The sequence below is a fragment of the Macaca nemestrina genome, chromosome 8 (assembly GCF_043159975.1).
Source record: "Macaca nemestrina isolate mMacNem1 chromosome 8, mMacNem.hap1, whole genome shotgun sequence".
NCBI classification, from domain to species: Eukaryota; Metazoa; Chordata; class Mammalia; order Primates; family Cercopithecidae; genus Macaca; species Macaca nemestrina.
In genome coordinates, this window is record NC_092132.1 from 15,179,700 (window position 1) to 15,202,760 (window position 23,061).

Sequence of the window (23,061 nt, forward strand, 5' to 3'; positions counted from 1 at the left end):
GGCTTTTTGAGGACAAGGACCGTGCCTTATGCGTCTTTTAATCACATCCCCTGCCCTCAGGAAGGGCCTTTGCTCAGTTTTTGGTGGCCAAACATATCAGCCAGCCTACCTGGACACTTGACCATTACTGTAGGAGGAGCAGGAGAGCCGGGCCCTGAAGTAAGGAACACTGGCCTGTGCCTTTCACTGGGGTGAACAGAGTCAATAAAAAGGAACTTGATACAGTGGGAAGGACCAGGTTGGTATCACATACTCCTGGGTTGGAGTTTTGCACTTACCTGACCAGGTATGCAACCTTAGATAGTCCCTAGCCCCTTTTTTAAAACACTAGCCCTGGTCCTGAGCCGTCTTTATTCCCTCCTCTTTCCTGTAGCCCGCCTAGACTGAAAAAGGCAGTGTGTGACTATTACAAATCTCAGCTGCTTGGGAGAGGGATGTTTTTGTTAAAGTGGGCAAGAGAAATGATAAAGGATCAGAAAGAGAAGAGAATATGGGTAGAAAAGATACGGAGGTGGGAGGAACACGGTGGGGAAAGAAAACTGAGAGAGAAGGTAGAAAGACAAAGGAAAATGAGGAGAAAGGTCTAATTAGCCATTCATTATTTGAATATTTAATGAATGCCAGCTGTATGCCAAGACTATGCAAAGCCTTGAGAATACAACATTAAATTAGACAGAGCCCCTGCCCTGAAGGAACTGCATCTCTACTGCAGGAGGCTGTCATAGGTGCGACATAGTGCAGGTGCTAAGAGTAAGGGCAGAGGAGGCCATGTGCTGGAGGAATAGACTCGGGACACACACCCTCCTGGCTTCCTGGGGTTGTTGCTCAGAGATGACTTCCAAGAGGAAGGTAAGCCTGAACTGGCTCATGAACGTAGAAGAGGGTTGTAAATACTGTATGCTCCAGGCAGGAGGCTCTGATGGCACAGAAACAGGATGGAATTGGAAGGAAGTGATTGATGACTTGGTGTTATGGGTATAGAGTTGGTGGACTGAAAGGTGACTAGAAGTCAATGAGAAAGGAAGAAGTCAGAGGCCTGGCCCTCCACCCACAGATTCAGAGAGAGGTACTATTTATAATAAAAATGGGTAATAGTTATTGAGATGTTATGTGCTAAATGCACTTCATGTCTTATTAATCCTCACAACCCCAGAAAGTAGGGACTTTTGTCCCTAGTTTGCAGATGAGGAAACAGAGGCATAATGTGCACATGGTAACAGTCCGGTAAGCTAGGATTTGAACCCAGACAGAATTCCACAGTCACCTTGGAATATTGTTTCTCCTTATCTGATTTCATTCTCTCCTCCTCATTTCCCTTTCTCAAAACCCTAAGTGGAACACAGGTGAGTAATTTGGGTGAGGCAGGGAACACAACCACTTTGTTTTCCCTTATGACTGAAACTCAGGCCTTCAGTATTTTATTTACTCTTAGGACTTAACAGGTAATTCAGTCCCAGTTTTGTTAGAGATTCGTTTCCTGCCCATGAGACTTAACATTTTTCAGTAAAAGGATTACGTGGCCCATCCTGAAGTTGTACATTTTGCACTTTGCAGTTTTGTTTTGGAGACAAGGTTTCACTCTGTCCCACATGCTGGAGTGCAGTGGCATGATTATAGCTCAGCTGCAGCCTCAGTCTCCCAGGCTCAGGTGATCCTCCTGTTTCAGCCTTCGAAGTAGCTAGTGCTACAAGCATACATCACCACTCCCAGCTAATGTTTGTTTTTTTTTTTTTTTTTTGGTAGCCATGAGGTCTTGCTGCTGTTACCCAGGCTGGCCTCAAACTCCTGAGCTCAAGCCATCCTCCCACCTCGGTCCCACAAAGTGCTGGGATTACAGGCGTGAGCTACAGTGCCCGGCCTGCTTTCTCTTTGGTTGCTGGTGGTGAGAGGGGAACTTTGTTTTGGTGCTGTAGGAGGTAATGGCAATCCACAAAGAAAGCACATGCCCCCGAGGGAAGCCTTAGTTCTTCACTTACCTCCAGGTTACATAGAGGCAGTTTTGCTGTGTCACTGAGTTTATTTTTCATATGAAAGTGTTCGATGAAATTGAATGAAAAAATTTATTCTCACTGAGGAAAGTTCACAAAGAGCAGATGCATGTTAGACTCATTTGGCTTCTTGTCCAGGCCTGCTGGCTACTGGCTTTTTTTTTTTGGCTGGAGTCTCGCTCTGTCGCCCAGGCTGGAGTGCAGTGGCGCGATCTCGACTCACTGCAACCTGTGTCTCCCAGGTTCAAGCAATTCTGCTGCCTCAGCCTCGCGGGTACCTGGGACTACAGGGGCCCGCCACCACGCCTGGCTAATTTTTTTGTATTTTTAGTAGAGATGAGGTTTCACCATGTTAGCCAGGATGGTCTCGATCTCCTGACCTCATGATTTGCCCGCCTCAGCCTCCCAAAGTGCTGGGATTACAGGTGTGAGCGTGGCTTTTTTTAAACGAGATCTCTCTCTGTTGCCCAGGCTGGACTTGAACTCCTAGGCTGGAGTGATCTTCCCGCTTCAGCCTCCCCAGTAGCTGGGACTACATACATGCACTATGGTGGTTAGTGATTTTTTAACCTTAGGCAGATCATCTGGCTTCAGGCTTCTCATCAGTAAGATGCTATTATGTACCTCGATTGCAGAATTTTGAGAGGATAAGATATGTAAAGCCCTTAGGACAGTGCCAAGTTATTTTTTATCTTATAAAACTCAAAACTACTTTTAAAGTATTAAAATACAGTTATTCATTCTTTATGCTTTTGAGTATGCTTACTTGAAAATAATTTAAAAGTTAAAATATGTTGTCACAAATTATCACTGTGATTCTTGGTCCTTTTGAAATTTAGCCATTTCTTTCTACCAAATTTGAATTATTTTCTCTAGAAAATTATCCTTTAAATATACTTTTTCTGATTATCATGACAAACTTCTTTATTTATTTGTCATGAGCTCCTGAGTAAAGAGGCAAATGGAAGGAACTCTGAAAAAGTGAATCAACAGAAGTGTTTTCTTATTCCCATCTGGTCTGACACAATCCAAGCTAGGACCTTAGGCAAGTCATATAACTTCAGTTTCCTCATCTATAAAGTATTATAAACCCTAACTTAGAGGCATGTTGGAAGACTCTACAGGTTGTGTATCCCTTATTTGAAATGCTTGGGACCACAACTGTTTTGGATTTCAAATTTGGGCTGTTCAATTTATATGTTAAAAATTGTAAGTATTTGGTACATAGTAGATACTGGCCAATGTTAGCCAAATGCTATAATGCCTGAGGAAAGCATAATAGAGGCTTTGCAGTCATGTGAAAAATCCAGTAACAGTGCCGCTGATAAAATGCAGTGGTCAGTCCTGTTGAACCCAGGTTCTTGATTTGTTTTTAACAAAACAATTTCTGGTTTCTAACATCAAACTAACTGATATAAAAATACTGTTTTAATATTCTGAAAGGTATAAAATCCCCCCATTCCTTCTGCATGTGAATTCCTAGACCGTTGGTTTTGAAATGTTCAGTTTTCTGCATCACAGTGGAAGTTAAGCTGTGATATGTGTATTTCTCCCAACATAGTGAAAGTGAGCGCCACCTAGAGTCAAAGGTGTGACTTGCATTGTTCAAATACTCCAAAAACATAATTTGGTTTTTAATTATTATGCTCTCACTATTGCTTATTCAAAGTCTTTTGTATAGTGCTTTGTTTCATATCCATTTCATTCAGCGATATACAAAAAAATGAGAGACTCAGTTCTGAACCTCTGTATTGTCTGTTGAGAATAAACATTAGCTGTCTATGTAGTAACTTAAAAAATTAACAGTGGTTTGGAAATGTTTTTTATTTTCTTCTTAAGAAATAAATTTGGCTTTTTTCTCATTCATGAAAGTAATACAAGTTCATTATAGTTTTGAAAAATTACAGAAAGGCACAAAGTTGAGCAATTACTCTATCAGTTGTTTTCTATAGAAAATCACTCAGAAACAACCACTATTGACATATTGGTGAAATTCCTTTTAGCCTTTAATACATACATATATTTAAATATGGGATTATATCGTTATATTAGTCCGTTCTCACCCTGCTATAAAGAAACACCCTAGACTGGGTAATTTATAAAGGAAAGAAGTTTAATTGACTCACAGTTCCACATGGCTGGGGAGGCCTCAGGAGACTTACAATTATGGTGGAAGGGCAGCAAACACGTCTTTCTTCACATGGCATCAGGAGAGAGAAGTGTGTGGAGCAAAGAGGGAAGAGCCCCTTATAAAACCATCAGATCTCAACGCACTCACTATCATGAGAACAGCATGGGGGAAACTGCCTCCTTGATCACCTCCCACAGTGGTCTCTGCCCAGACACATGGGGATTATGGGGATTACAATTCAAGATGAGATTTGGGTGGGGAAACAAATCCAAACCATATCAGTCATATAATAGGTTTTTTTGTTGTTGATTTCACAAAACACTATATTATGAGCATTTATCCAGTGTCACCCAAAAATTATTTGAAGATGTACACTTTAATGCCTACTTAACTGTTCTGCTTTGTGGTTATTTCATGCCTTATTAATCAACTCCCTGTTGTTGGATTTTTAGGTTATTGTAGTAACAAAGGGTTATTTTGTTTGGGACATATGTTAGTCATACTGTATATAAGTAAATAATCTGCAGTCTTCATTTAATACTATAAATGTCATCATGTTTCCATGTTAATATGCCTTTTTTGTAAGTATAAGTTTTTATGGCTGCTAATGAAATATCCCTTCACTTTCACTGTTAAGTGTCCCCACTGACATGGACTTGCAGAAAACATATACCTTTTGCTAAACTCCTTTTCCTGGCCTCTCTCCATTTCTCATTCTTTCTTTCTCATCCTTGCATTGGATAGGTCCCTCACTGAGTCCTCTCCATTCCAACATTCCCTTTATTCAGTATGCCCACACAGAAATGCAGTCTCCTTGTATATTCGTTCAAGTCCTCAGTTATATTGATTTTTTACTTTTCTCGTCTGCTCCTCTCATCTCTCTCATTTTCCCCTATGTATTGCTTTCCATTCTTTAACTCTCATCTTCCTTCAAGTTTGATGTCTTTGTTTTTCATCACTTTATTGCTATTTTGGAAGGGGGCTTCTCTTTTGGAATTACTTGACAAAAGTAGAATTTTTTTTTTTTTTTTTTTGCAGTGCCAAAAAGAGAAAAAAAAAAGGCCACGCTCTTATAAAGGCCTTTTTCTTCTTATGTTTTTGCCAACAGATGGATATCAGTATTGACAAATAGCAAAGAAGAGGCCCTAACCATGGCCTTCCGTGGAGAACAGAGTGCGGGAGAGAACAGCCTGGAAGACCTGACAAAAGCCATTATTGAGGATGTCCAGCGGCTCCCAGGGAATGACATTTGCTGCGATTGTGGCTCATCAGGTTTTTATCTCCATATTTGAATGATCATTTACAACATCCTTTCTCTTCCTGTAGAACATAAAATGATCTACTTATTGCAAAACCTTAACCCCTGTGGACACACTCACATACACACATAAAACCTGTATTCCCAAAGTGATTTTTCCTATCGCTGAGCTGCTTTTACCTATGCTGTTTTCTCTACCTGTAAAGCCCCCTCTTGCTCTCCTAGATGTCACTGCCAAAATACTACCTTTCCTATAAGGTCCAGGTATATAAGCACCATAGACGTTATGGAGAGAGTAGGGGGCGTGGAGTCCACATTTTGTATCACTGTTGCCGCTCACAGCCTGGACAATCTCACATTGAGTCCCTTTACTATTCTGATTCATAGTTTCCTTATCCTAAAAAAATGGGTCAATAAACCTCTTGCTATGGCACGGTGGCTCACGCCTGTAATCCCAGCACTTTGCGAGGCTGAGGTGGGTGGATCACTTGAGGTCAGGAGTTTGAGACCAGCCTGGGCAACATGGTGAAACCCCATCGCTATTAAAAATTCAAAAACTAGCTGGGCGAGGTGGGGGGCACCTGTAATCCCAGCTATTCAGAAGGATAAGGTAGAAGAATCATTTCAACCCGGGAGGCAGAGGTTGCAGTGAGCCAAAATTGCACCATTGCACTCTAGCCTGAGGGACAGAGCGAGACTGTCTCAAAAAAAAAAAAAAAGAAAAGAAAAGAAAAGAAAATGGTACATGTGAAATCAACTGACATGTGGTACATGATTTTCATTCCTTCCTACTCAGCCACATCCTCCCTAACCTCTATATCACATTGAAGTCACCTTCTCCCAAACTTTTATTTTCAAATATCTCTATATTACCTATGTATTGGCAACAGCTAACATTGAGTATTCTCACTGTACTGAGAATCGTGCTAGGTGTTTTGCTTATCTCAGTGAATCCTTGCAGAACCCCTGTGAGCAAGATGCCAATGTTCCCATTTTACAGATGAGGAAACTGGTACTTAAAGAGGTTGAATGACTTACATAAGGTCACACAGCTAGTAGGAGTCACAACAAGGGTGCAAACCTGGTATTCTTAAGCACTATGATATACTTTTTTTACTGTTTTACTTGTGAAACTGGATTTTCTACACAAGAAGCCATAAGCACCTCTGAGAGAAGTCTCAGATTTTCGCCATTATTGTGTACATGTATGATAGTGACACACATATTGTCAGGAAATGGCAGGCAGGTAGTAAAATCTCAGGCATTGACCAATCAGGAAGACGCTTGACCCAGAGAGACACCTGAAGATTTGGCTAACATAGAAGTAATAGTTCCCACTGTTCTAGGGCCATTGGAGGTTGTAGAAAAAAAGGCCTTAGGTCACTGAAAGAAACATTTGGCGTTCAGTATTTACAGCTGTCTTATTACTAAGAGGTGCTCATGGGGAGGCCATGACCAAAAACTGTTGGATTAACGTTAGTTGCAACTTGGAGGTTAATGATGGCTATAGAATCCATTCCCCTATGAGCAGTACTTAATAGACCTTCAATCCATCACTGTCAGAGGTGATAGTGGCAGTGAGGGAATCTCTCTCACAGGCCTGAAGGTGTTGCATAGAATCTCTTAAGAAAAGCCTTTCTCACATTTTCACAAGGATAAAGTGCTTAATTTTGTTTTCAATTCAGTATCAAAGGGAAACTTTTATTGTAGCCCCTAGGCTAAACCTCAAGAGTCCATTTCTTCTATTTAAGTCTTTCTTTCATAGTTCTTAACAATTTGTACTATTGTTTTAGCTTCCTCTGTAGTTAGCACACTAAAATTAGATGTCTTTTAGTTTCATTGCCTTCAAAATTCTTTCCACAGAACCCACCTGGCTTTCAACCAACTTGGGTATTTTGACCTGTATAGAATGTTCTGGCATCCATAGGGAAATGGGGGTTCATATTTCTCGCATTCAGTCTTTGGAACTAGACAAATTAGGAACTTCTGAACTCTTGGTAAGTAGTGACCTGTACTTGGGAAGAATTATGATATTGTCATGAGTAATTTTATTATATTATTTTGGATTTTTTTTATGTGTCTGCCAAGTACAAAGAATTATATAATTCCTGAATTTTGTGAGTTTGCATAGATGTTTAAAAAGTAACTTTTGTGGTGTGTAATCTTGACTGTTTCTATTTCCTGTTTGAAGAAAGGATGAACCATACATGTCTATAAGTAGCTCAGTGAAATTGGCTCTTTTCTTTTGGGATGGGCTTCTTCAAAACTACTTTTTTCTTTTTGAATTAGTTTTCATATAACTCGCGAAAATAGCAGTTAAACTCAAATGTTCACATTACCTCATGCCTTCTGTTGTAAATAATGACTAAAGAGTTTATCTCAATTTTATTTTTATTATTTCTAAGTTAGTAAAACTACACATGAATTATGAGTGGCTTGTTAACTATTGTCATAACACCGGCTACTCTCTAGCCCGTAACTTCTTTAGGTAGTAAGGGAAGAAATTGTGTGAAATTGTGGTGCTTAGCTTCTTAATCCAAAAAAGGGGTTATGTACACTTAAACTTGTTTTCCTTTACCCTCTGCCCTTCCCATCATGAGTCACCCAGATTTGGAGTTGTCATCAGGTTCAAATTGCTCCCCGAGATGTACCAAAATACCGAAGGGGAGCCCTACTTGGCATCCCCCAAGTAGGATGCCTACTGGACAAATGCCCTGTCTTGCATAATTTTAACACTGATGCACTGTGAAAGACTCTTTGTACTGACAGTGAAATTTTTAAAATAAAGTATGACTTCTCAGACAGGAGACTCACCCTTGAGCAGAATCTGAGTGAACCTGGGCTCAAAAAAAAGCTGAATGTCTAACTTATCAGTAGCCTTGACCAAAAAGGGCAGTTAGTGACCCAGCCAGCAGCCCTGGCCATCTGAGCATTCACTAAGCAATTGTGATCTGTCTTGTGTTCTATGCACAATACAAGATATTCCTTCTAATTTAGAAAGCAGGAAGTTACCATGCTGATACTCGGCTCCCTAGTTCGCTTCAGGATTATAGAGAAAAGACGCAGACCTAATACCTGTAACACTTCTTCTTTAGTGCACAAATGATACCCCTCATCTCCTTGACCTGTATTAATGAAACCCAATTTGACGACAAGAAAGAGGAAAGTCCAAATCCTAAACGTTTGCCATGCAATAAACCCGAGTTTTTTTCCCTCAAAGACGTGGTTGCGTGTATGTTTCTTAAACTTTGCATCCCAAAATTACATAAAATGATTAGAGGCCCTTCAGAAGAAATTTTCTTAGAATGCTCTTGAACCCAGAAGCAAAATGCTTCCTGGGTCCTCTGCTGCCTGCAGCATCTTAATCTGTACCCAAATATAAAGTAATCCTGTGTCCTTTTCTGTCCTGGGAGTAAATTTGTTCAATATAAAAAGGAAACGTGATGGTGGTTGAAAAGCTATTACTGTTCATTAAAAGTTTAGCCCAGATTCACAAATGGAGCCCGCTCTCTGTAATCTCAGATAGTTTGTATGTATGTAGGACCAGATTCTGTTCTAGCGTTTATCACATATTTGTAGATATGATTGATTTCCTTCTCATTGGCTCCACTAGACTCTGAGCACCTATGGAAAGGAAACGTACTTTACCCATTTCTGCATTTCCAGCACTTAGTTTGGTGCTTGGCACATGGTAGATACTCAGTAAATATTTGTTGACCACATGGATGGTGGTTTGTATCCTGAGTCAAATGAGGGGAAATACGTATTCATAAATCTCAAAAGCAGATAAAAGGAGACTTAATTAGTAGCAAAGAGTTTGCTATATTGTGGTTTTGTTCTTTTTTTTTTTTTTCTGTTACAGCTGGCCAAGAATGTAGGAAACAATAGTTTTAATGATATTATGGAAGCAAATTTACCCAGCCCCTCACCAAAACCCACCCCTTCAAGTGATATGTAAGTATTTGTGATATATTGAACTTTTTTTTAAATCATTCTATAATTGTTTTTCTACCCTCCCAAAAAACTTCTTAGTTTTTTTTTTTTGGCTGGGCACGGTGGCTCATGCCTGTAATCCAGCCACTTTGGGAGGCCGAGGCGGATGAATCATGAGGTCAGGAGATCAAGACCATCCTGGCTAACACGGTGAAACCCATCTCTATTAAAAATTTTTTTAAAAAATTAGCCGGGCGTGGTGGCAGGCACTTATAGTCCCAGCTACTCTGGAAGCTGAGCCAGGAGAATGGCATGAACCCGGGAGGCAGAGCTTGCAGTGAGCCGAGATCACACCCCTGCACTCCAGCCTGGGCAACAGTGTGAGACTCCATCTCAAAAAAAAAAAAAAAAAGCCTTTAGTTTTTTAGTTTTTGTTTGTTTGTTTTTCAGAGCAAACCCCATTGTCAGGGGAAAGCAGAGCAAAGAAAAGTATTTAGAAATGTATTTCCGGGATGCACAGATTCTTTTCACCCTCACCTTCCCCTGGGTAGCTGCAGCTGAGTACCTGTTCTGTGAAGCACAGATCGTCATGGGGGCAGTTCTCTCAAAAACATGGCATATTGTGATAAGTAAGAGATATTCAAAGGCAATGGGAAATTCCTGTTAGCCTGGCAAAAATCCAAATGCTTAAAAACTCACTCAGCAAGACTGTGGGGAAACTGACATTCTGTCTCATAATATTGCCAGTGGGAGTACAAAATGGTACACTACGAAAAACAAATTAACCATATTTACCAAGATTATAAATGTACTTAACCCTTTGACTCGGCAGTCCCACTCCTGGGAATTTATTCCTATTCTGTAATACAAAAAGAGTAGGAACAAAAGAAGTATCCATCTGTAGGCATCTGATGAAATACTCTATGGCAGAGTCACACAACAGAACACTATGAGATGGGAAAAAAAAAAGCACAAATTACACTGAAAAGCTTTTCAAAAGTTAATTTGATTGTAAAACTACCATGAACAAATAAGACCTAAGTTTTACTTTACCAACTTGATAACAGCAAGTGCTCAAGCACATACACAATGTAGTCTTGCCCACACCAGCATTTTTGAAATGTTTGCATGACCCAAACCTTGAAGGCACTGCTGCCAGATGAATGTCATAACAGCATGGATTTTTATGTCCTGTTTCTCACGTGGGAAGCAGCATCAGCATCGCCTGGTCAGCTTTGCACCTCATCTAGTCATTTGGCCTCTGTAAGGCTTTCGCCTGCAAAATGTCTGTGGTTCTCCAGTATCACTAATGTTGTGGTTAAGATCACAGATTTTGGAGCCAGACTGCTGGATTTCATATCATAGCTCTGCCTTTTCCTAAACTATGTGATCTTGGACAAGTAACTTTAATTGTCTGTGCCTTAGTTTCCTCATCCAGAACATATATCTACCTCATAGGGTTGTGGTGACAAAGGGCTTGAATAAAAAGTGCTTGGAGCAGCATTTGGTCTATAGTTAGTGCTGTATAAGTATCTATTATTGTTATTATTGGTCTGTAGTAAGTGCTGTATAAGTATTTACAACTACTACTATTATTACTTCCTTGTTTGGCCAGTGACCCAGAGGCATAAAGTGAACCTCTTGTAACATGCAGTTTGATCACTCATTTAGTCATTGATCAAATCCTTATGGGGCAGCTTCCCTGCTTCAGGCACTCTTGTAGGTGCTGAAGATACAATAGCAAACAAGACAGAGTTTCTGTCCTGCTTACGTTCTGAGGAGAGGATAACACAGGGAATTAAAAAGTCGGTAATAAAATTACACGTTGTATTAGGTGTTATGAAGAAAGTGCAACAAGAGGAGGTGTTGAAGTGTGTGGGGAAAGGGAAGGGGGTATTTTTTTCAGGTTGAAGGTAGGGAAAGTGCAGAGCTGAGGGGCATGAAGGCCCCCTCCCTGGGGGAAGCAGCCAGGCAGCTGGAACAGTCATTGTGTGTGCCCCAAGGGGCAGAAGGAAGATGTGGAGGGAGAGAACTGAGCAAGAGGGAGATGGGGGGGAATGCTGGGCAAGATGGAGATGGGGCCAGATCATGTAGGTCATGGACTGCCTGGGGATTTGATTGTGTGATTGAGAGGTTTTAAACAGGAGTGGTATGATCTGAGTTATTTTCTAAATTATCTTTTTTTTTTTTTTGAGACGGAGTTTCACTCTCATTGCCCAAGCTGGAGTACAATAACGTGATCTTGGCTCACTGCAACCTCCACCTCCCAGGTTCAAGCGATTCTCCTGTCTCAGCCTCCCGAGTAGCTGGGATTACAGGCATGCGCCACTACACTCGACTAGTTTTCTGTATTTTTAGTAGAGAAAGGGTTGCTTCATGTTGGTCAGGCTGGTCTGGAACTCCCGACCTCAGGTGATTCACCCGCCTTGGCCTCCCAGTGTGCTGGGGTTACAGGCATGAGCCAGCGCGCCCGGCCTCTTAAACTGATGATGTGATACTGATTCTCAACCAAGGGTAACTTTGCCCCCAGAGGATACTTGGCAATGTCTGGAGATAGTCTAGTTGTCGTGACTTGGACAGGTGCTACAGGCACCTGGTGGGTAGAGGTCCAGGATAGTGCTAAACATCCTACAATGCATAGGACAGCTGTCAAGAGAAAAGAATTACCCAGCCCCAAATGTCAGTAGGGCTGAGAATGAGAAACCCAGTTGTAGCTGATGTGTGAAGGACAGGCTTGTGGGGAATGTGATGGGGCCTGGGTGCCTATGGAAACAGATAGGGAAGAAGCTGTTAGACTAGATCCACTGAGCACTGAAGGTAAACTGGATAAAGGTGGTAGCAATTAAGGTAATGAAATGTGGTTGACTTCCCAATATATTTTGAAGGGAGAGCCAACAGTTTTAATATGAGATGTTAAAGACTCTGTCAAGATGACACCCAAGGTTTTACATCTAGGTAAATAGATAGTAGCATTAACGAAAACAGAGTAGATAAAGAGAGGACTGGGTTTAAGGGGACAGAGGAGAAAAGTTGTCTTTATCAGCCATAGGACTAGAATTCTAGTGTCCAGATTTCCAGACAAATCTATTTTCCACTGTCCCTATTACTTCAATGTCAGAAAACCTTAAGTTGCAGGGGACCATGGGCTGAGTGCCCATAGAAAGTTGAAGGCATTGTGCCTAGTAAGAGCCAGATACTTCCTATGGCCACAGAATTAGCGACCTAAGGGTAGAGGTGATTTTCAGGGTGATCATGTGATACCTGAGCACCCTCTGCATCATGTCTTCCAGTAATTGTGTGGGCATCTTCGTGATGTTTCCAGTGACAGTAAGCCACCTGCAGACATTCCTGAAATGCAGATGAATGCGTAGAAACAGTAATCTAAGATCTACCTCCCCGCAACTTTGCATCTTTAAGCCTAGTTCTGCCTTCCCGGATAATAATTGGGAAGGAAGCTTTCAAATGAACCCCTAACACATGTATCACTCTTTGTTCCTTACCCATAATCTTGCTTCTTTGGAAGGCAGCTATGATTACTAATATTTCACAGGTAAGGAAACTGAGACTCAGTGAGAACTTGATTTACCCACGGTCACATAGTCTCAGACTTGAATCAAGAGCCATTTAATTTTTAAGTCTGCTGCTCCATCCATCAACACAGTAGCTGCCTTTCACACTTTATATAAGATACATGCAGCAGAGGCCTCAGAAGCCAGGCTTGGGCCATTCTTTTGATTACTGGAAGTCCTCTAATTCATCAGGCTCTTGCCATCCTAAAAGGACTTTGACCTAAGCATAAAGGACACCCATGAGCATAAGATCTTGGTTACTTAGTAGAATCAGTTGATCTTTTCTCAACTGCACAGGGTTGAGAAAAGACCAGAGGCTATGTGCCATCATCAAGCAGCCCAACTGTTTTTACTGCCAACCCAGAATGAAAGAAAAAGGTACCAGCACAGTGTTAAACTGTGTTGCCTGACTGTGGGGTGTTGGAAACAGCAGCAGCTTCCACAGGTGGAATGCATATTTTTGAGCAAGAAAGTTCATGTCCTTTGTGTTAGAGCCCTCTCAGAAGGAAGAAAACAGTTATTAGGCACTGTACATCCTTTAATTCAAAATATACCAATGTCTTATCCACATTTTCAGATTTAAAAAAAAACTCAAGCTCATGACGATTAAGCAGTTTCCCGTGGTCACACAGCTGGGATGCTGTAGAACTAAGATTTAATCCAAAGTTCATTTACTGTCTTTATTAATTAGCTCATGTAACTGGGAAATTCAAGGGGTGGATTCAGGTGCAGCTGGATCCAGGCTTGACAGCATCACATGGATGCTAGCTCTGTTTCCCTGACTCTTACCTCTCCTTTACTCTGAGCTGACTTCCATTTTAGTCTTTCCCCAGAGGTGGCCAAGGCGACCATTGGACCACTTAGGTCATATACTCAACCCTGTGGCTGGGAGGTGAGCTCAGTCCCACCAGAAACACTTGAACTGAAGTAAGGAAGGCAATTCTCAAGAGAAGGAAAAAGTACCACACCCCTTCAGACTTTAGGCATGTTATCCACGAGGTCTCCTGCTCCCATACTGAAACCTATGCAGGAAAGACAGCTCATCTTCACCCCTTTGGAGCTCAATGCCTGACCTGGGGGAGTTGCTTCAGTGACAGCCTTTCTGAGCCTTAGTTTCCTCACCTATAAAATAGAGAGTTATGGCCGGGTGCAGTGGCTCACGCCTGTAATCCCAACACTTTGGGAGGCCAATGCAGGAGGATTGCTTGAGCTCAGGAGTTCAAGACCAGCCTGGGCAACAGAGCAAGACCCCATCCTTTTAAAAATTTTACAAAATAAAATAAAAAGGGAGTTATATCAGACGACAAAAATCCTTTCCATGAAGCTCTGAAAACTTTTAATTGGTCTTTCAGAATGTTTAACTTCTTAATTTTTTTAATTTCTTCATATGCTTGTATATCAGAGTTGGAAGTATTTATAAATAGTTGATTTCTCATGCTGTTGGTCAAGTGAAAAAGAAATCTGTGATTTATGTGCCCATTTACTTTGTAACTATATCTATTACCTGTGTATATATTAGTAAATATATACTATTTTCTTTATTCTGTCGCTATTGGAGTAATTTGGTCTAAAACCTGGTTTACTTGAATGGTGAAAAGAAGCATATCTTAATTAAAATAACTTATCAAAGAGAAATATTCGTCAGAAAAATGTAAACCTTTCTTAGCACTTGGAAAATAAAAATTCTTTATTTTCTGTTTTAGGACTGTACGAAAAGAATATATCACTGCAAAGTATGTAGATCATAGATTTTCAAGGAAGACATGTTCAACTTCATCAGCTAAACTAAATGAATTGCTTGAGGCCATCAAATCCAGGGATTTACTTGCACTAATTCAAGTCTATGCAGAAGGGGTAGAGCTAATGGAACCACTGCTGGAACCTGGGCAGGTAAGGCCTCACTAAAATCATAGGATAAAAAGTAGTGCGGAAAATCAGTTTAAAAGGTGACTTATTTTAACATTATACCATATAATGAGACTCTTATACATTGGGTGGCCATGTCTAAATCAAGAGAATATGAGAGTGAAAAGGTGTACTCCTTATAATTACTTGGGGGGCAACTGATATATATGTAGCCTCCCTTGGCAGAGCATATTATCGACTTACTTGTATTTTTCCTTCCCTTTTTAGGAGCTTGGGGAGACAGCCCTTCACCTTGCCGTCCGAACTGCAGACCAGACATCTCTCCATTTGGTTGACTTCCTTGTACAAAACTGGTATCATTTTTGTTTTCTCTGTTGAATTACTTGAATTCGCCTTATAAATTAACACAAACCAGTCCTATCAGTGGCCTAGATCAGGAATTGGCAAGCTTTTTCTGTATTGCGCTAGATATAAAAATTATTTTTGGCTTTGCAGGCATGAAGTCTCTCTGTCAGGGCTATTCACTTCTGCGATGGTAGTGTGAAAGCAGCCATAGACAATGTGTAAACAAGCAAGTGTGGTTGTATTCCAATAAAGCTTTATTACTTTATTTATAAAAACAGACAGTGAACCAGATATGGCCTACAGGCTGTAGTTTGCCATCCCTTGGCCTTTGTAAATGTAAAATTATGTCTGTATGCAAAAATCTGCTGCACATATTGGACACATTTCCTAACCATTAGGAGAGGTTAAAAGAGAGAAGACTTAACAGCACAGGTCAACCAGATTTGTAAGTTTTCATTGTTCATAAATTCGTAAGACAGTAGCAATGTGTGTGGCTGGATCAGTAGCTCATTCAAGTTTGGGATATACTGATGGGAGTATAAGAGTGAACATAGGAAGTTTGGACTTGCTGGATTGTTTATTCTTTATCTGTTCTGTAAGCAACAGATTATGAGAAGGAACTGGAGCTCATCCAAAGAAGATGATCAAAATAGTGAGGGGATTTGAACCCATGTAGGAAGAGTGGTACATAGACACAAGCCAAATTGTATAAAAGTCCAGGTTTCTTCCTCAGAGACAATATAGCATAGTGGCTCAAAGCATTGGCTCCAGAGACAGATTACCTGTGTTCAGATATCTCTGCTTCACCATCCCTATCTTAAAAATCTTGAAAGCAAGCACTTCAGCCTCTCTGCGCTTCAGGTTTTTCTATCTGTAAAACAGGTTATTATTAGTACTTACCCCATCAGATGGTTGTAAAGATTCAATGAACTAAGACATGTAAACGTTAAGAAACAGTGTCTGTCCCATAGTACCTGGCACTCTGAATAAATGCTGGCTGTTATCACTGTATTGCTTATAAATCTAGGTTAGAAACATCATAATTTTCTCTATTATAATAATTAGGTCTCAAATTTGACTCAGTCGTCAGCACAAAAATAAGTGGCTAATCTATAGTTTTAAGTTATAGAGTAAGTCATTTTTTTTCTAATAATCATCTAATTTTTCAGTGGGAACCTGGATAAGCAGACGGCCCTGGGAAATACAGTTCTACACTACTGTAGTATGTACAGTAAACCTGAGTGTTTGAAGCTTTTGCTCAGGAGTAAGCCCACTGTGGATATAGGTGAGAGTGTGTCCCAGTGTCTTCATGACTGTATTAAAAGCATGTGTTGTGTGTTACATCGTAATTTGATTATTGTTCCTTGCCTTCTTAAGGTGTTTCCTAGATAATTATGCAAATTAATTTTTTCCCTGTTTCAGTTAACCAGGCTGGAGAAACTGCCCTAGACATAGCAAAGAGACTAAAAGCTACCCAATGTGAAGATCTGGTAAGCAAAAATGGATGTGGGAGATTTATTAGACTTTGGCTGCCTTAAAAGTGTCATTCTGAGAAGCTAGAATTGAATATTTAAAATGCATATATTTTTTTTAACATTGGCTAAAGAAAATCAGATAAGCAATGTGCTACATTAGAAAAAGTGGTAAATTGATAAATTTGTCATCCACATGTTTTTGGAATGCAGTTAAAGGAGATGAAAGGCATTACAGAAGTATTATTACCAGATCGGCTTGTGGATTGAGGTCATGCTTTTTATTTCCCAGACCCATAAGACTTTCTCTGCAGCTTAACAGTAAAGAATTATTTGAGAAGCTGCTCCAAAAATTGGGCAAGTAAAGCTCAGAGTGCAGTGGTCTTCAAAATGTTAACACACTGTTCTCCCAGCCCCTCCCCTTCCTGTGCACACTCACCTTTTTTGACCCCACTAGTTCTTGCTTAGCAAGTCAGGGCCTTCACATTAGTGTGATTCTCTTGAGTTTCTGCTAAGTGCCAGGTTCCAGGCTCACCAGTTGGGCCTTTTTATTCTTAAAGAATCCTTTGAGACAATTATCCCTGCTCCCATTTTATGAATGAGAAAATGGAGCCACAGATTGGACTGGGACCTTAAAAGCCTACCTCTTAAACTTCAAAGACTCATTTTGCCGTTCAGCCAGGAATTTGCAAGTTTGAAGCCCATTTAATAAGAAGAAAGCTTTTAATTTTGGAGACAAGTCATCAAAATAAAGAAGGCTCTGCCTCCAATTGTTTGCATTTCTTCTTGAGCCTGTCACATAGCAGTGCAGCTTGTCTAATCAGAGTGTTGCCTGTAGTACACCCAGATGATTCATTGAAAACTAGGAATAAGGTGGGATTTGCTCAGTGTTTGTGTAATATTGGGATGTTTCAGCATTTAAATTAAAATGGTGCACATTTGCTGTTCCTTCCAGCTTTCCCAGGCTAAATCTGGAAAGTTCAATCCACATGTCCATGTAGAATATGAGTGGAATCTTCGACAGGAGGAGATGGATGAAAGCGATGATGATCTGGATGACAAAGTGAGTATAAATTATGTCCTCAAATTCCTTAACACTTACCCCAACTTTTCTACTCTGTGTAGACAAGATCCATTTTTGGTGAGATTGATTGATTGTGGTTTTATGATCCAATGTACCAGGGCCATTTTTGTTGTTCAGTCCTTATTGGGCACCATTTAACAGCTATGTTAAGGTTGTCCAGAAACAGAGCCAACAGGATAGGGAGAGAGAAAGAGAATTTTTTTTTTTAAGGAATTCTCTCACATGATTGAAGGGGCTGTCAAATTCAAAATGCACAGGGCAGGCCAGCAGGCTGGAAATCCCAGCAGGAGTTAATGTTGCAGTCTTCAGGCTAAAGACAGTCTGGAGGCAGCATTCCTTCCTCTTTGGGGGACCTCAGTCTTTTCTCTTAAGGCCTTTCTTTGGCCGATTAGGTGAGGCACACCCATATCATGAAGGGTAGTTCCCTTGACTTGAAATCTACTCATTTAAATGATAATTGCATCTAAAAAATTACTGTAACATCCAGACTAGTGTTTTACCAAACACCAGGACACTGTAGCCTGTTGACACATAAAATTGACCATGAGGCTGGGCATGGTGGTTTATGCCTGTAATCCCAGCGCTTTGGGAGGCCAAGGCAGAACTATTGCTTGAGGCCAGGAATTTGAGACCAACCTAAGCAAAATGGTGAGACCCTGTCTCTATAAAGTAAATGGATCAATCAATAAAACGTGATGGTGCTACTGGAGAAGCTGAGGCAGGAGGATTGCTTGAGCCCAGGAGTTTGAGGCTGCAATGAGCTATGATCATTGCACTCTGGCCTGAATGACAGAGCAAGACCCTTTATCTAAAAAAAAAAAAGTAAACAAAACATTAACCTTCAAAACAAGTAATTACTAAGTAAATAACAGTTGTTATTTATTGAACATAATCACGCACCATACAATGTTTCGGCTCACAACACACTGCGTACTCAATGGGGATCCCTATAAGATTAAAATGGAACTGAAAAATAGCCATCACTTAGTGATGCCATAGATGTGGTAATACCATAGTGCAACGCATTCCTCATATGGTTGTGGGGATGTTGGTATAAACCAACCTACTGCACTGAGTTGTATAAAAATGTACAATAATATCCTAGGCCTTCACTCACACCCGGAGCAGCTTCCAGTCCTTCAAGCTCCATTCATGGAAAGTGTCCTACATAGATGTACCATTTTTTAATCTCATATACCATATTTTTATTTTACCTCCTCTATGTTTAGATACACAAGTAATTACTATTGTGTTACAGTCATTTACAGTGTTTAGTACAGTAACTTGCTGTACAGGTTTTAGCCTGGGAGCAATAGGCTATACCATATAGCCTAGGTGTGTAGTAGGCACTCCCATCTAGGTTTGTGTAAGTATACTCTATGATGTTTGCATAAGAATGAAATCACCTAACACATTTCTCAGAATGTATGCCCGTCATTAAGGAATTATGTTCATTAAATATGGATTAGACAGATTTAAGTGCGTATGTTATCTCAGATCGTCTTTATTGAAAGTCCATAACCGGGTGCGGTGGCTCACACCTGTAATTCCAGCACTTTGGGAGGGTGAGACAGGTGGATTGCTTGAGCCCAGAAGCTTGAGACCAGCCTGGGCAACATAGCGAAACCCTGTCTCTACAAAAAATACAAAAATTAGCTGGCCGTGGTGGTGTGCACCTGTGGTCCCAGCTGCTCGGGAGGCAGAGGTGGGAGAATCACTGGAGCCCGGGAACTCAAGGCTTTGGTGAGCCAAGATCATGCCACTGCACTCCAGCCTGGGTGTGGGTGTTTGAGTAAGACCCTATCTCAGAGAAAAAAAAAAAAAGTACATAAGGGACATTGTTATCCCCATTTTACAGAAGAGAAAACTTACAAAGAGAATTTAGCAATTTGTCTAAAGTCTCTCAGCTAGTAAACACAGTTTGGAGGATTAAACCCAGTTCTCACTGAGTTTTCCTTATAGGCAGTTAACTACCTCTGAAAGTTCATTCATGCATTAATTGATTGCCTATGTATTGGACTTTTCCTCTATCCCAGGCAGGATGTAAGGAATAGCCAAAGAGGTCCTCAAAGCCTTAACAACTTTAAGAGGAAATAAATTATAATACAATGTGATAATCATTATAAGAGTTTGGAAAAATTCCTGAGAAGTATTCAGAGGACCAAGCAGCCGCCTCAGTCTACCTTCTCAAGGACATTGGAGACAGGTTTCTAAGGATAGGTAGAAGCTTGCCCGGGAAAGAAGTGGGGTGGAATGCATCATTCCAGAACACCATGTGCCAAGGGAAGGAGTCGTGGTAGAGCCTGGATGTCTGAGGAATGGAGAGAACCACTTTGTGTGAGACACATTCACCTGGCTGGCTGGGGAGAGGCAGGCAGCTGCCTTGTAGAGTCAGGCAAACCAGATCAGGATGACTTTGTGGGCCAAGTTTGGCCTTTGGGTTTTTGTGCAAGCAGTCAGAAGCCCACAGAGGTTTATTGTCTAAAGAGCAAGGTTTCCCACCAGCTCTCGCTGCAGTGTGGAAAATGGACTGGAGGAAGGAAACTGGAGAAGGGGCCATTCCAGAGGCTAGAGCTACAGTGGGAGCTGGTAAGCACCTGCACTAGGAGTGGCTTCCAGGGGTGTTTCCAAGGTGAATACAGGAACCAGGGACTCCAGGTGACACTGAGATTTCTAACTTGGGCAGTTGAATGGATCCTAATGCTGTCACCACAAGCGCAAATACCAGAGACACCTCATGGGCCATTGGTTTGGAACACAAGTCGTTGGGGTTGGATTTACAGATCTGTAAGTCATTATTGTGTAGGGGGCAGTGGGTGTGAATCTGTTTACTTTGCAGGGGATATAAAATGAGAAAAGAGGCAAAGAATGAGAACTTCAACATTAAAGTGTTGAGCAGAGAAGAAAACTTAATGTAGCAAATTAGAAATAGGTGGAAATACTATTCAAATGTTGCTAAAAAAAAGTCCTGCATTCTGAAAGTGTTTGCTAATTAAAGGTTAAATCTACCTGTGACCTTACTGTGCTTCTGACACTGCTGCTGATCCTAACCAGTGTTGCACTAGTGTGATTATTCATAGTGGTGAAAGATACAAAAGTGTGGTATCTAGATCCTCCCCTTGTACTGTGTCACCACCATGAGGCTCGTTGTGACTGACCTCATAAAGCTCAGAGAGCCACAAGAACCCAGATTCCCACCTGCGCCTGCCCTGCAGAGGCCCTCTGTACACCTGAAGGGTGGTCCTTGATTTTTATTTCACCTTCTTATTTCATCTGCCAGCCAAGCCCCATCAAGAAAGAGCGCTCCCCCAGACCTCAGAGCTTCTGCCACTCCTCCAGCATCTCCCCCCAGGACAAGCCGGCACTGCCAGGATTCAGCACTCCAAGGGACAAACAGCGGCTCTCCTACGGAGCCTTCACCAACCAGATCTTCGTCTCCACAAGCACAGACTCACCCACATCACCAACCACGGAGGCTCCCCCTCTGCCTCCTAGAAACGCCGGGAAAGGTATGGGCTTTGAGAAGGGCTTGTGACTCCATTCTCAGAGCTGGTAGTCTAGCCAGCTTTGAGGTAAGAATTGCAGGTTACATTTGAGTGGTGTGGATCGTGTTGTCAGGAGCAGCTTGCAATAGGGACCATGCCATTTGCCAGGCACCAAGAGCAGGACAGGCAGTGCTGTGGGCACTCATTGTGCATTATTTGTGTTAACCTCACAACAACCCTGTGAAGTATGTGCTTTTGTGCCCATTTTACAGAAGAGGAAACTAAGGCTCAGTGAGGTACACTGACTTGCCCAAGGTCACACCACTGGTAAGAGGTAAAGTTGAAATTCAATCCGAGGTCCACGTGGCTCCAGAACCTGTACTTTTTATATTGTGGAGTGGAATTTCAGTTCTCTGAAAAGTTACTTTTCTCTGCGTTAAAATGCCTCTCTTTTGAAGATGCTAGTAATACTAATGGTAGTTAATAGTTATGGAGCACTTGCCTGTGAGAGGCTCTACGCCTAGTACTTCTCATGTAGTGGTCTCAAAATGAGATAGGTACTATTATGTAATTACTGGCATCATGTAGATTAGGGGATTTGTTCAGAGATACTGAGTAATTGACCTATAGTTCTCAGCTACTGGGGATTCTAACCCAGGTTCTGTGTGACCAAAGCCCATTCTCTTGTATTCTCTAATGAGGATCATTTTTCCAGAGACAGTACTTGGAGAGGAATTTCTTTTCCCTTGAGACAGGTCTTGCTCAGTCGCCTCCATCTCCGGGGCTCAAGTGATCCTGATCCTCCCACCTCAGCCTCCCAAATAGCTGGAACCACAGGTGCGTGGCACCATGCCCAGCCTTTTTTTTTTTTTTTTTTTTTGGTAGAGACGAGGTCTTGCTATGTTGCCCAGGCTGGTCTTGAATTCCTGTAGTCAACTGATCCTCCCACCTTGACACCCCAAGGTGCTGGGATTACAGGCATGAGCCACTGCGCCCAGACGAGGAATCCTACTCAGAGGAGGGTTGTTGTGCTGTGTGTTGTCAAATGTCTCACAGGGCTGGCACCTCAGGCTAACATTAAAGTGTTACCCTAGCCAGTAGGGATAATTGAGAGGTACCCAGAGCTATAGCTTCAAGTTTGGTCTTCGCCAGTGAATCCAAATGCAGGGTTCTCCCTGTGTTCTCAGCTCATGCTCCCACAGGTTTCAAGGCCTCTCGCTACACAATGCCATGCCTATTTGAATCACACTAGGGCTATTTTCTGGGAAATGTGAGCTTTATTCAAAACAGTGTTTTTTCAGAGCTTATTCTCTATTGAAATAGTGTTATAAATGGGAGCTGTGTTCTTAGAGAGACCCCAAATGGCCTCATAGATCATAATGTAACGGAGAAAAGTTAAAATAACGCTTTGCCATGAATAGCTATACTCAAAGATAACCAGTGGCCACACAGTAATAGTGCATGTAAGCCAAAGGTCTAACCCGCTAGTGTTTGCTTACCATTCCATGCATTGTACTAAAATGTATGTTTTTAAATTACTCACATATCAAGCTGCAGGTCTGTAGTATAAGAATGCTGTGTTGCTGCTTCGTTGTGGGTAATGGCATTCCCCATCAGGGTAGCAGTCTGACGTAGAGCAGAGATTCTCTTTCTACACCCTACAGAGGACTGTGAGAAGCCTCCAGACCAAATACAGTAATGAAAAAAGTGACTGAAAGATTTCATATCCCCTGAGTGTGGTTACCAACATAGCAATGGGGACCTGTCTAGACAGGCACAGCCTATGCCTGTTCAGAGAGCCTCTAGGTCATTGAGAGTCCTGAAAATTGTTTATAGAAGAAAATGACACCAGAGTCCTAGGGGCCAAGAGACCCCCTCACTTCCCTCCACTCCCTTCTGTCATTTTATCTCAAGGGGGACACAGAAACCC

At 41.5% G+C, this 23,061-nt stretch overlaps 1 protein-coding gene across 3 annotated transcripts in view; it reads left to right on the plus strand.

Annotated features, from left to right (window-relative positions):
• Positions 1–23,061, plus strand: part of LOC105492844 (ArfGAP with SH3 domain, ankyrin repeat and PH domain 1) — a 395,792-nt gene that overhangs the window by 309,118 nt on the left and 63,613 nt on the right. For all 3 annotated transcript variants that reach the window (XM_024796318.2, XM_071067822.1, XM_071067823.1), the window contains 9 exons: positions 5,228–5,391; positions 7,241–7,374; positions 9,240–9,331; positions 14,583–14,769; positions 15,013–15,098; positions 16,260–16,375; positions 16,513–16,580; positions 17,518–17,625; positions 20,927–21,155. In XM_024796318.2, the coding sequence (XP_024652086.2) occupies positions 5,228–5,391; positions 7,241–7,374; positions 9,240–9,331; positions 14,583–14,769; positions 15,013–15,098; positions 16,260–16,375; positions 16,513–16,580; positions 17,518–17,625; positions 20,927–21,155 (1,184 nt within the window). The remainder of the gene's footprint in view (positions 1–5,227; positions 5,392–7,240; positions 7,375–9,239; positions 9,332–14,582; positions 14,770–15,012; positions 15,099–16,259; positions 16,376–16,512; positions 16,581–17,517; positions 17,626–20,926; positions 21,156–23,061) is intronic.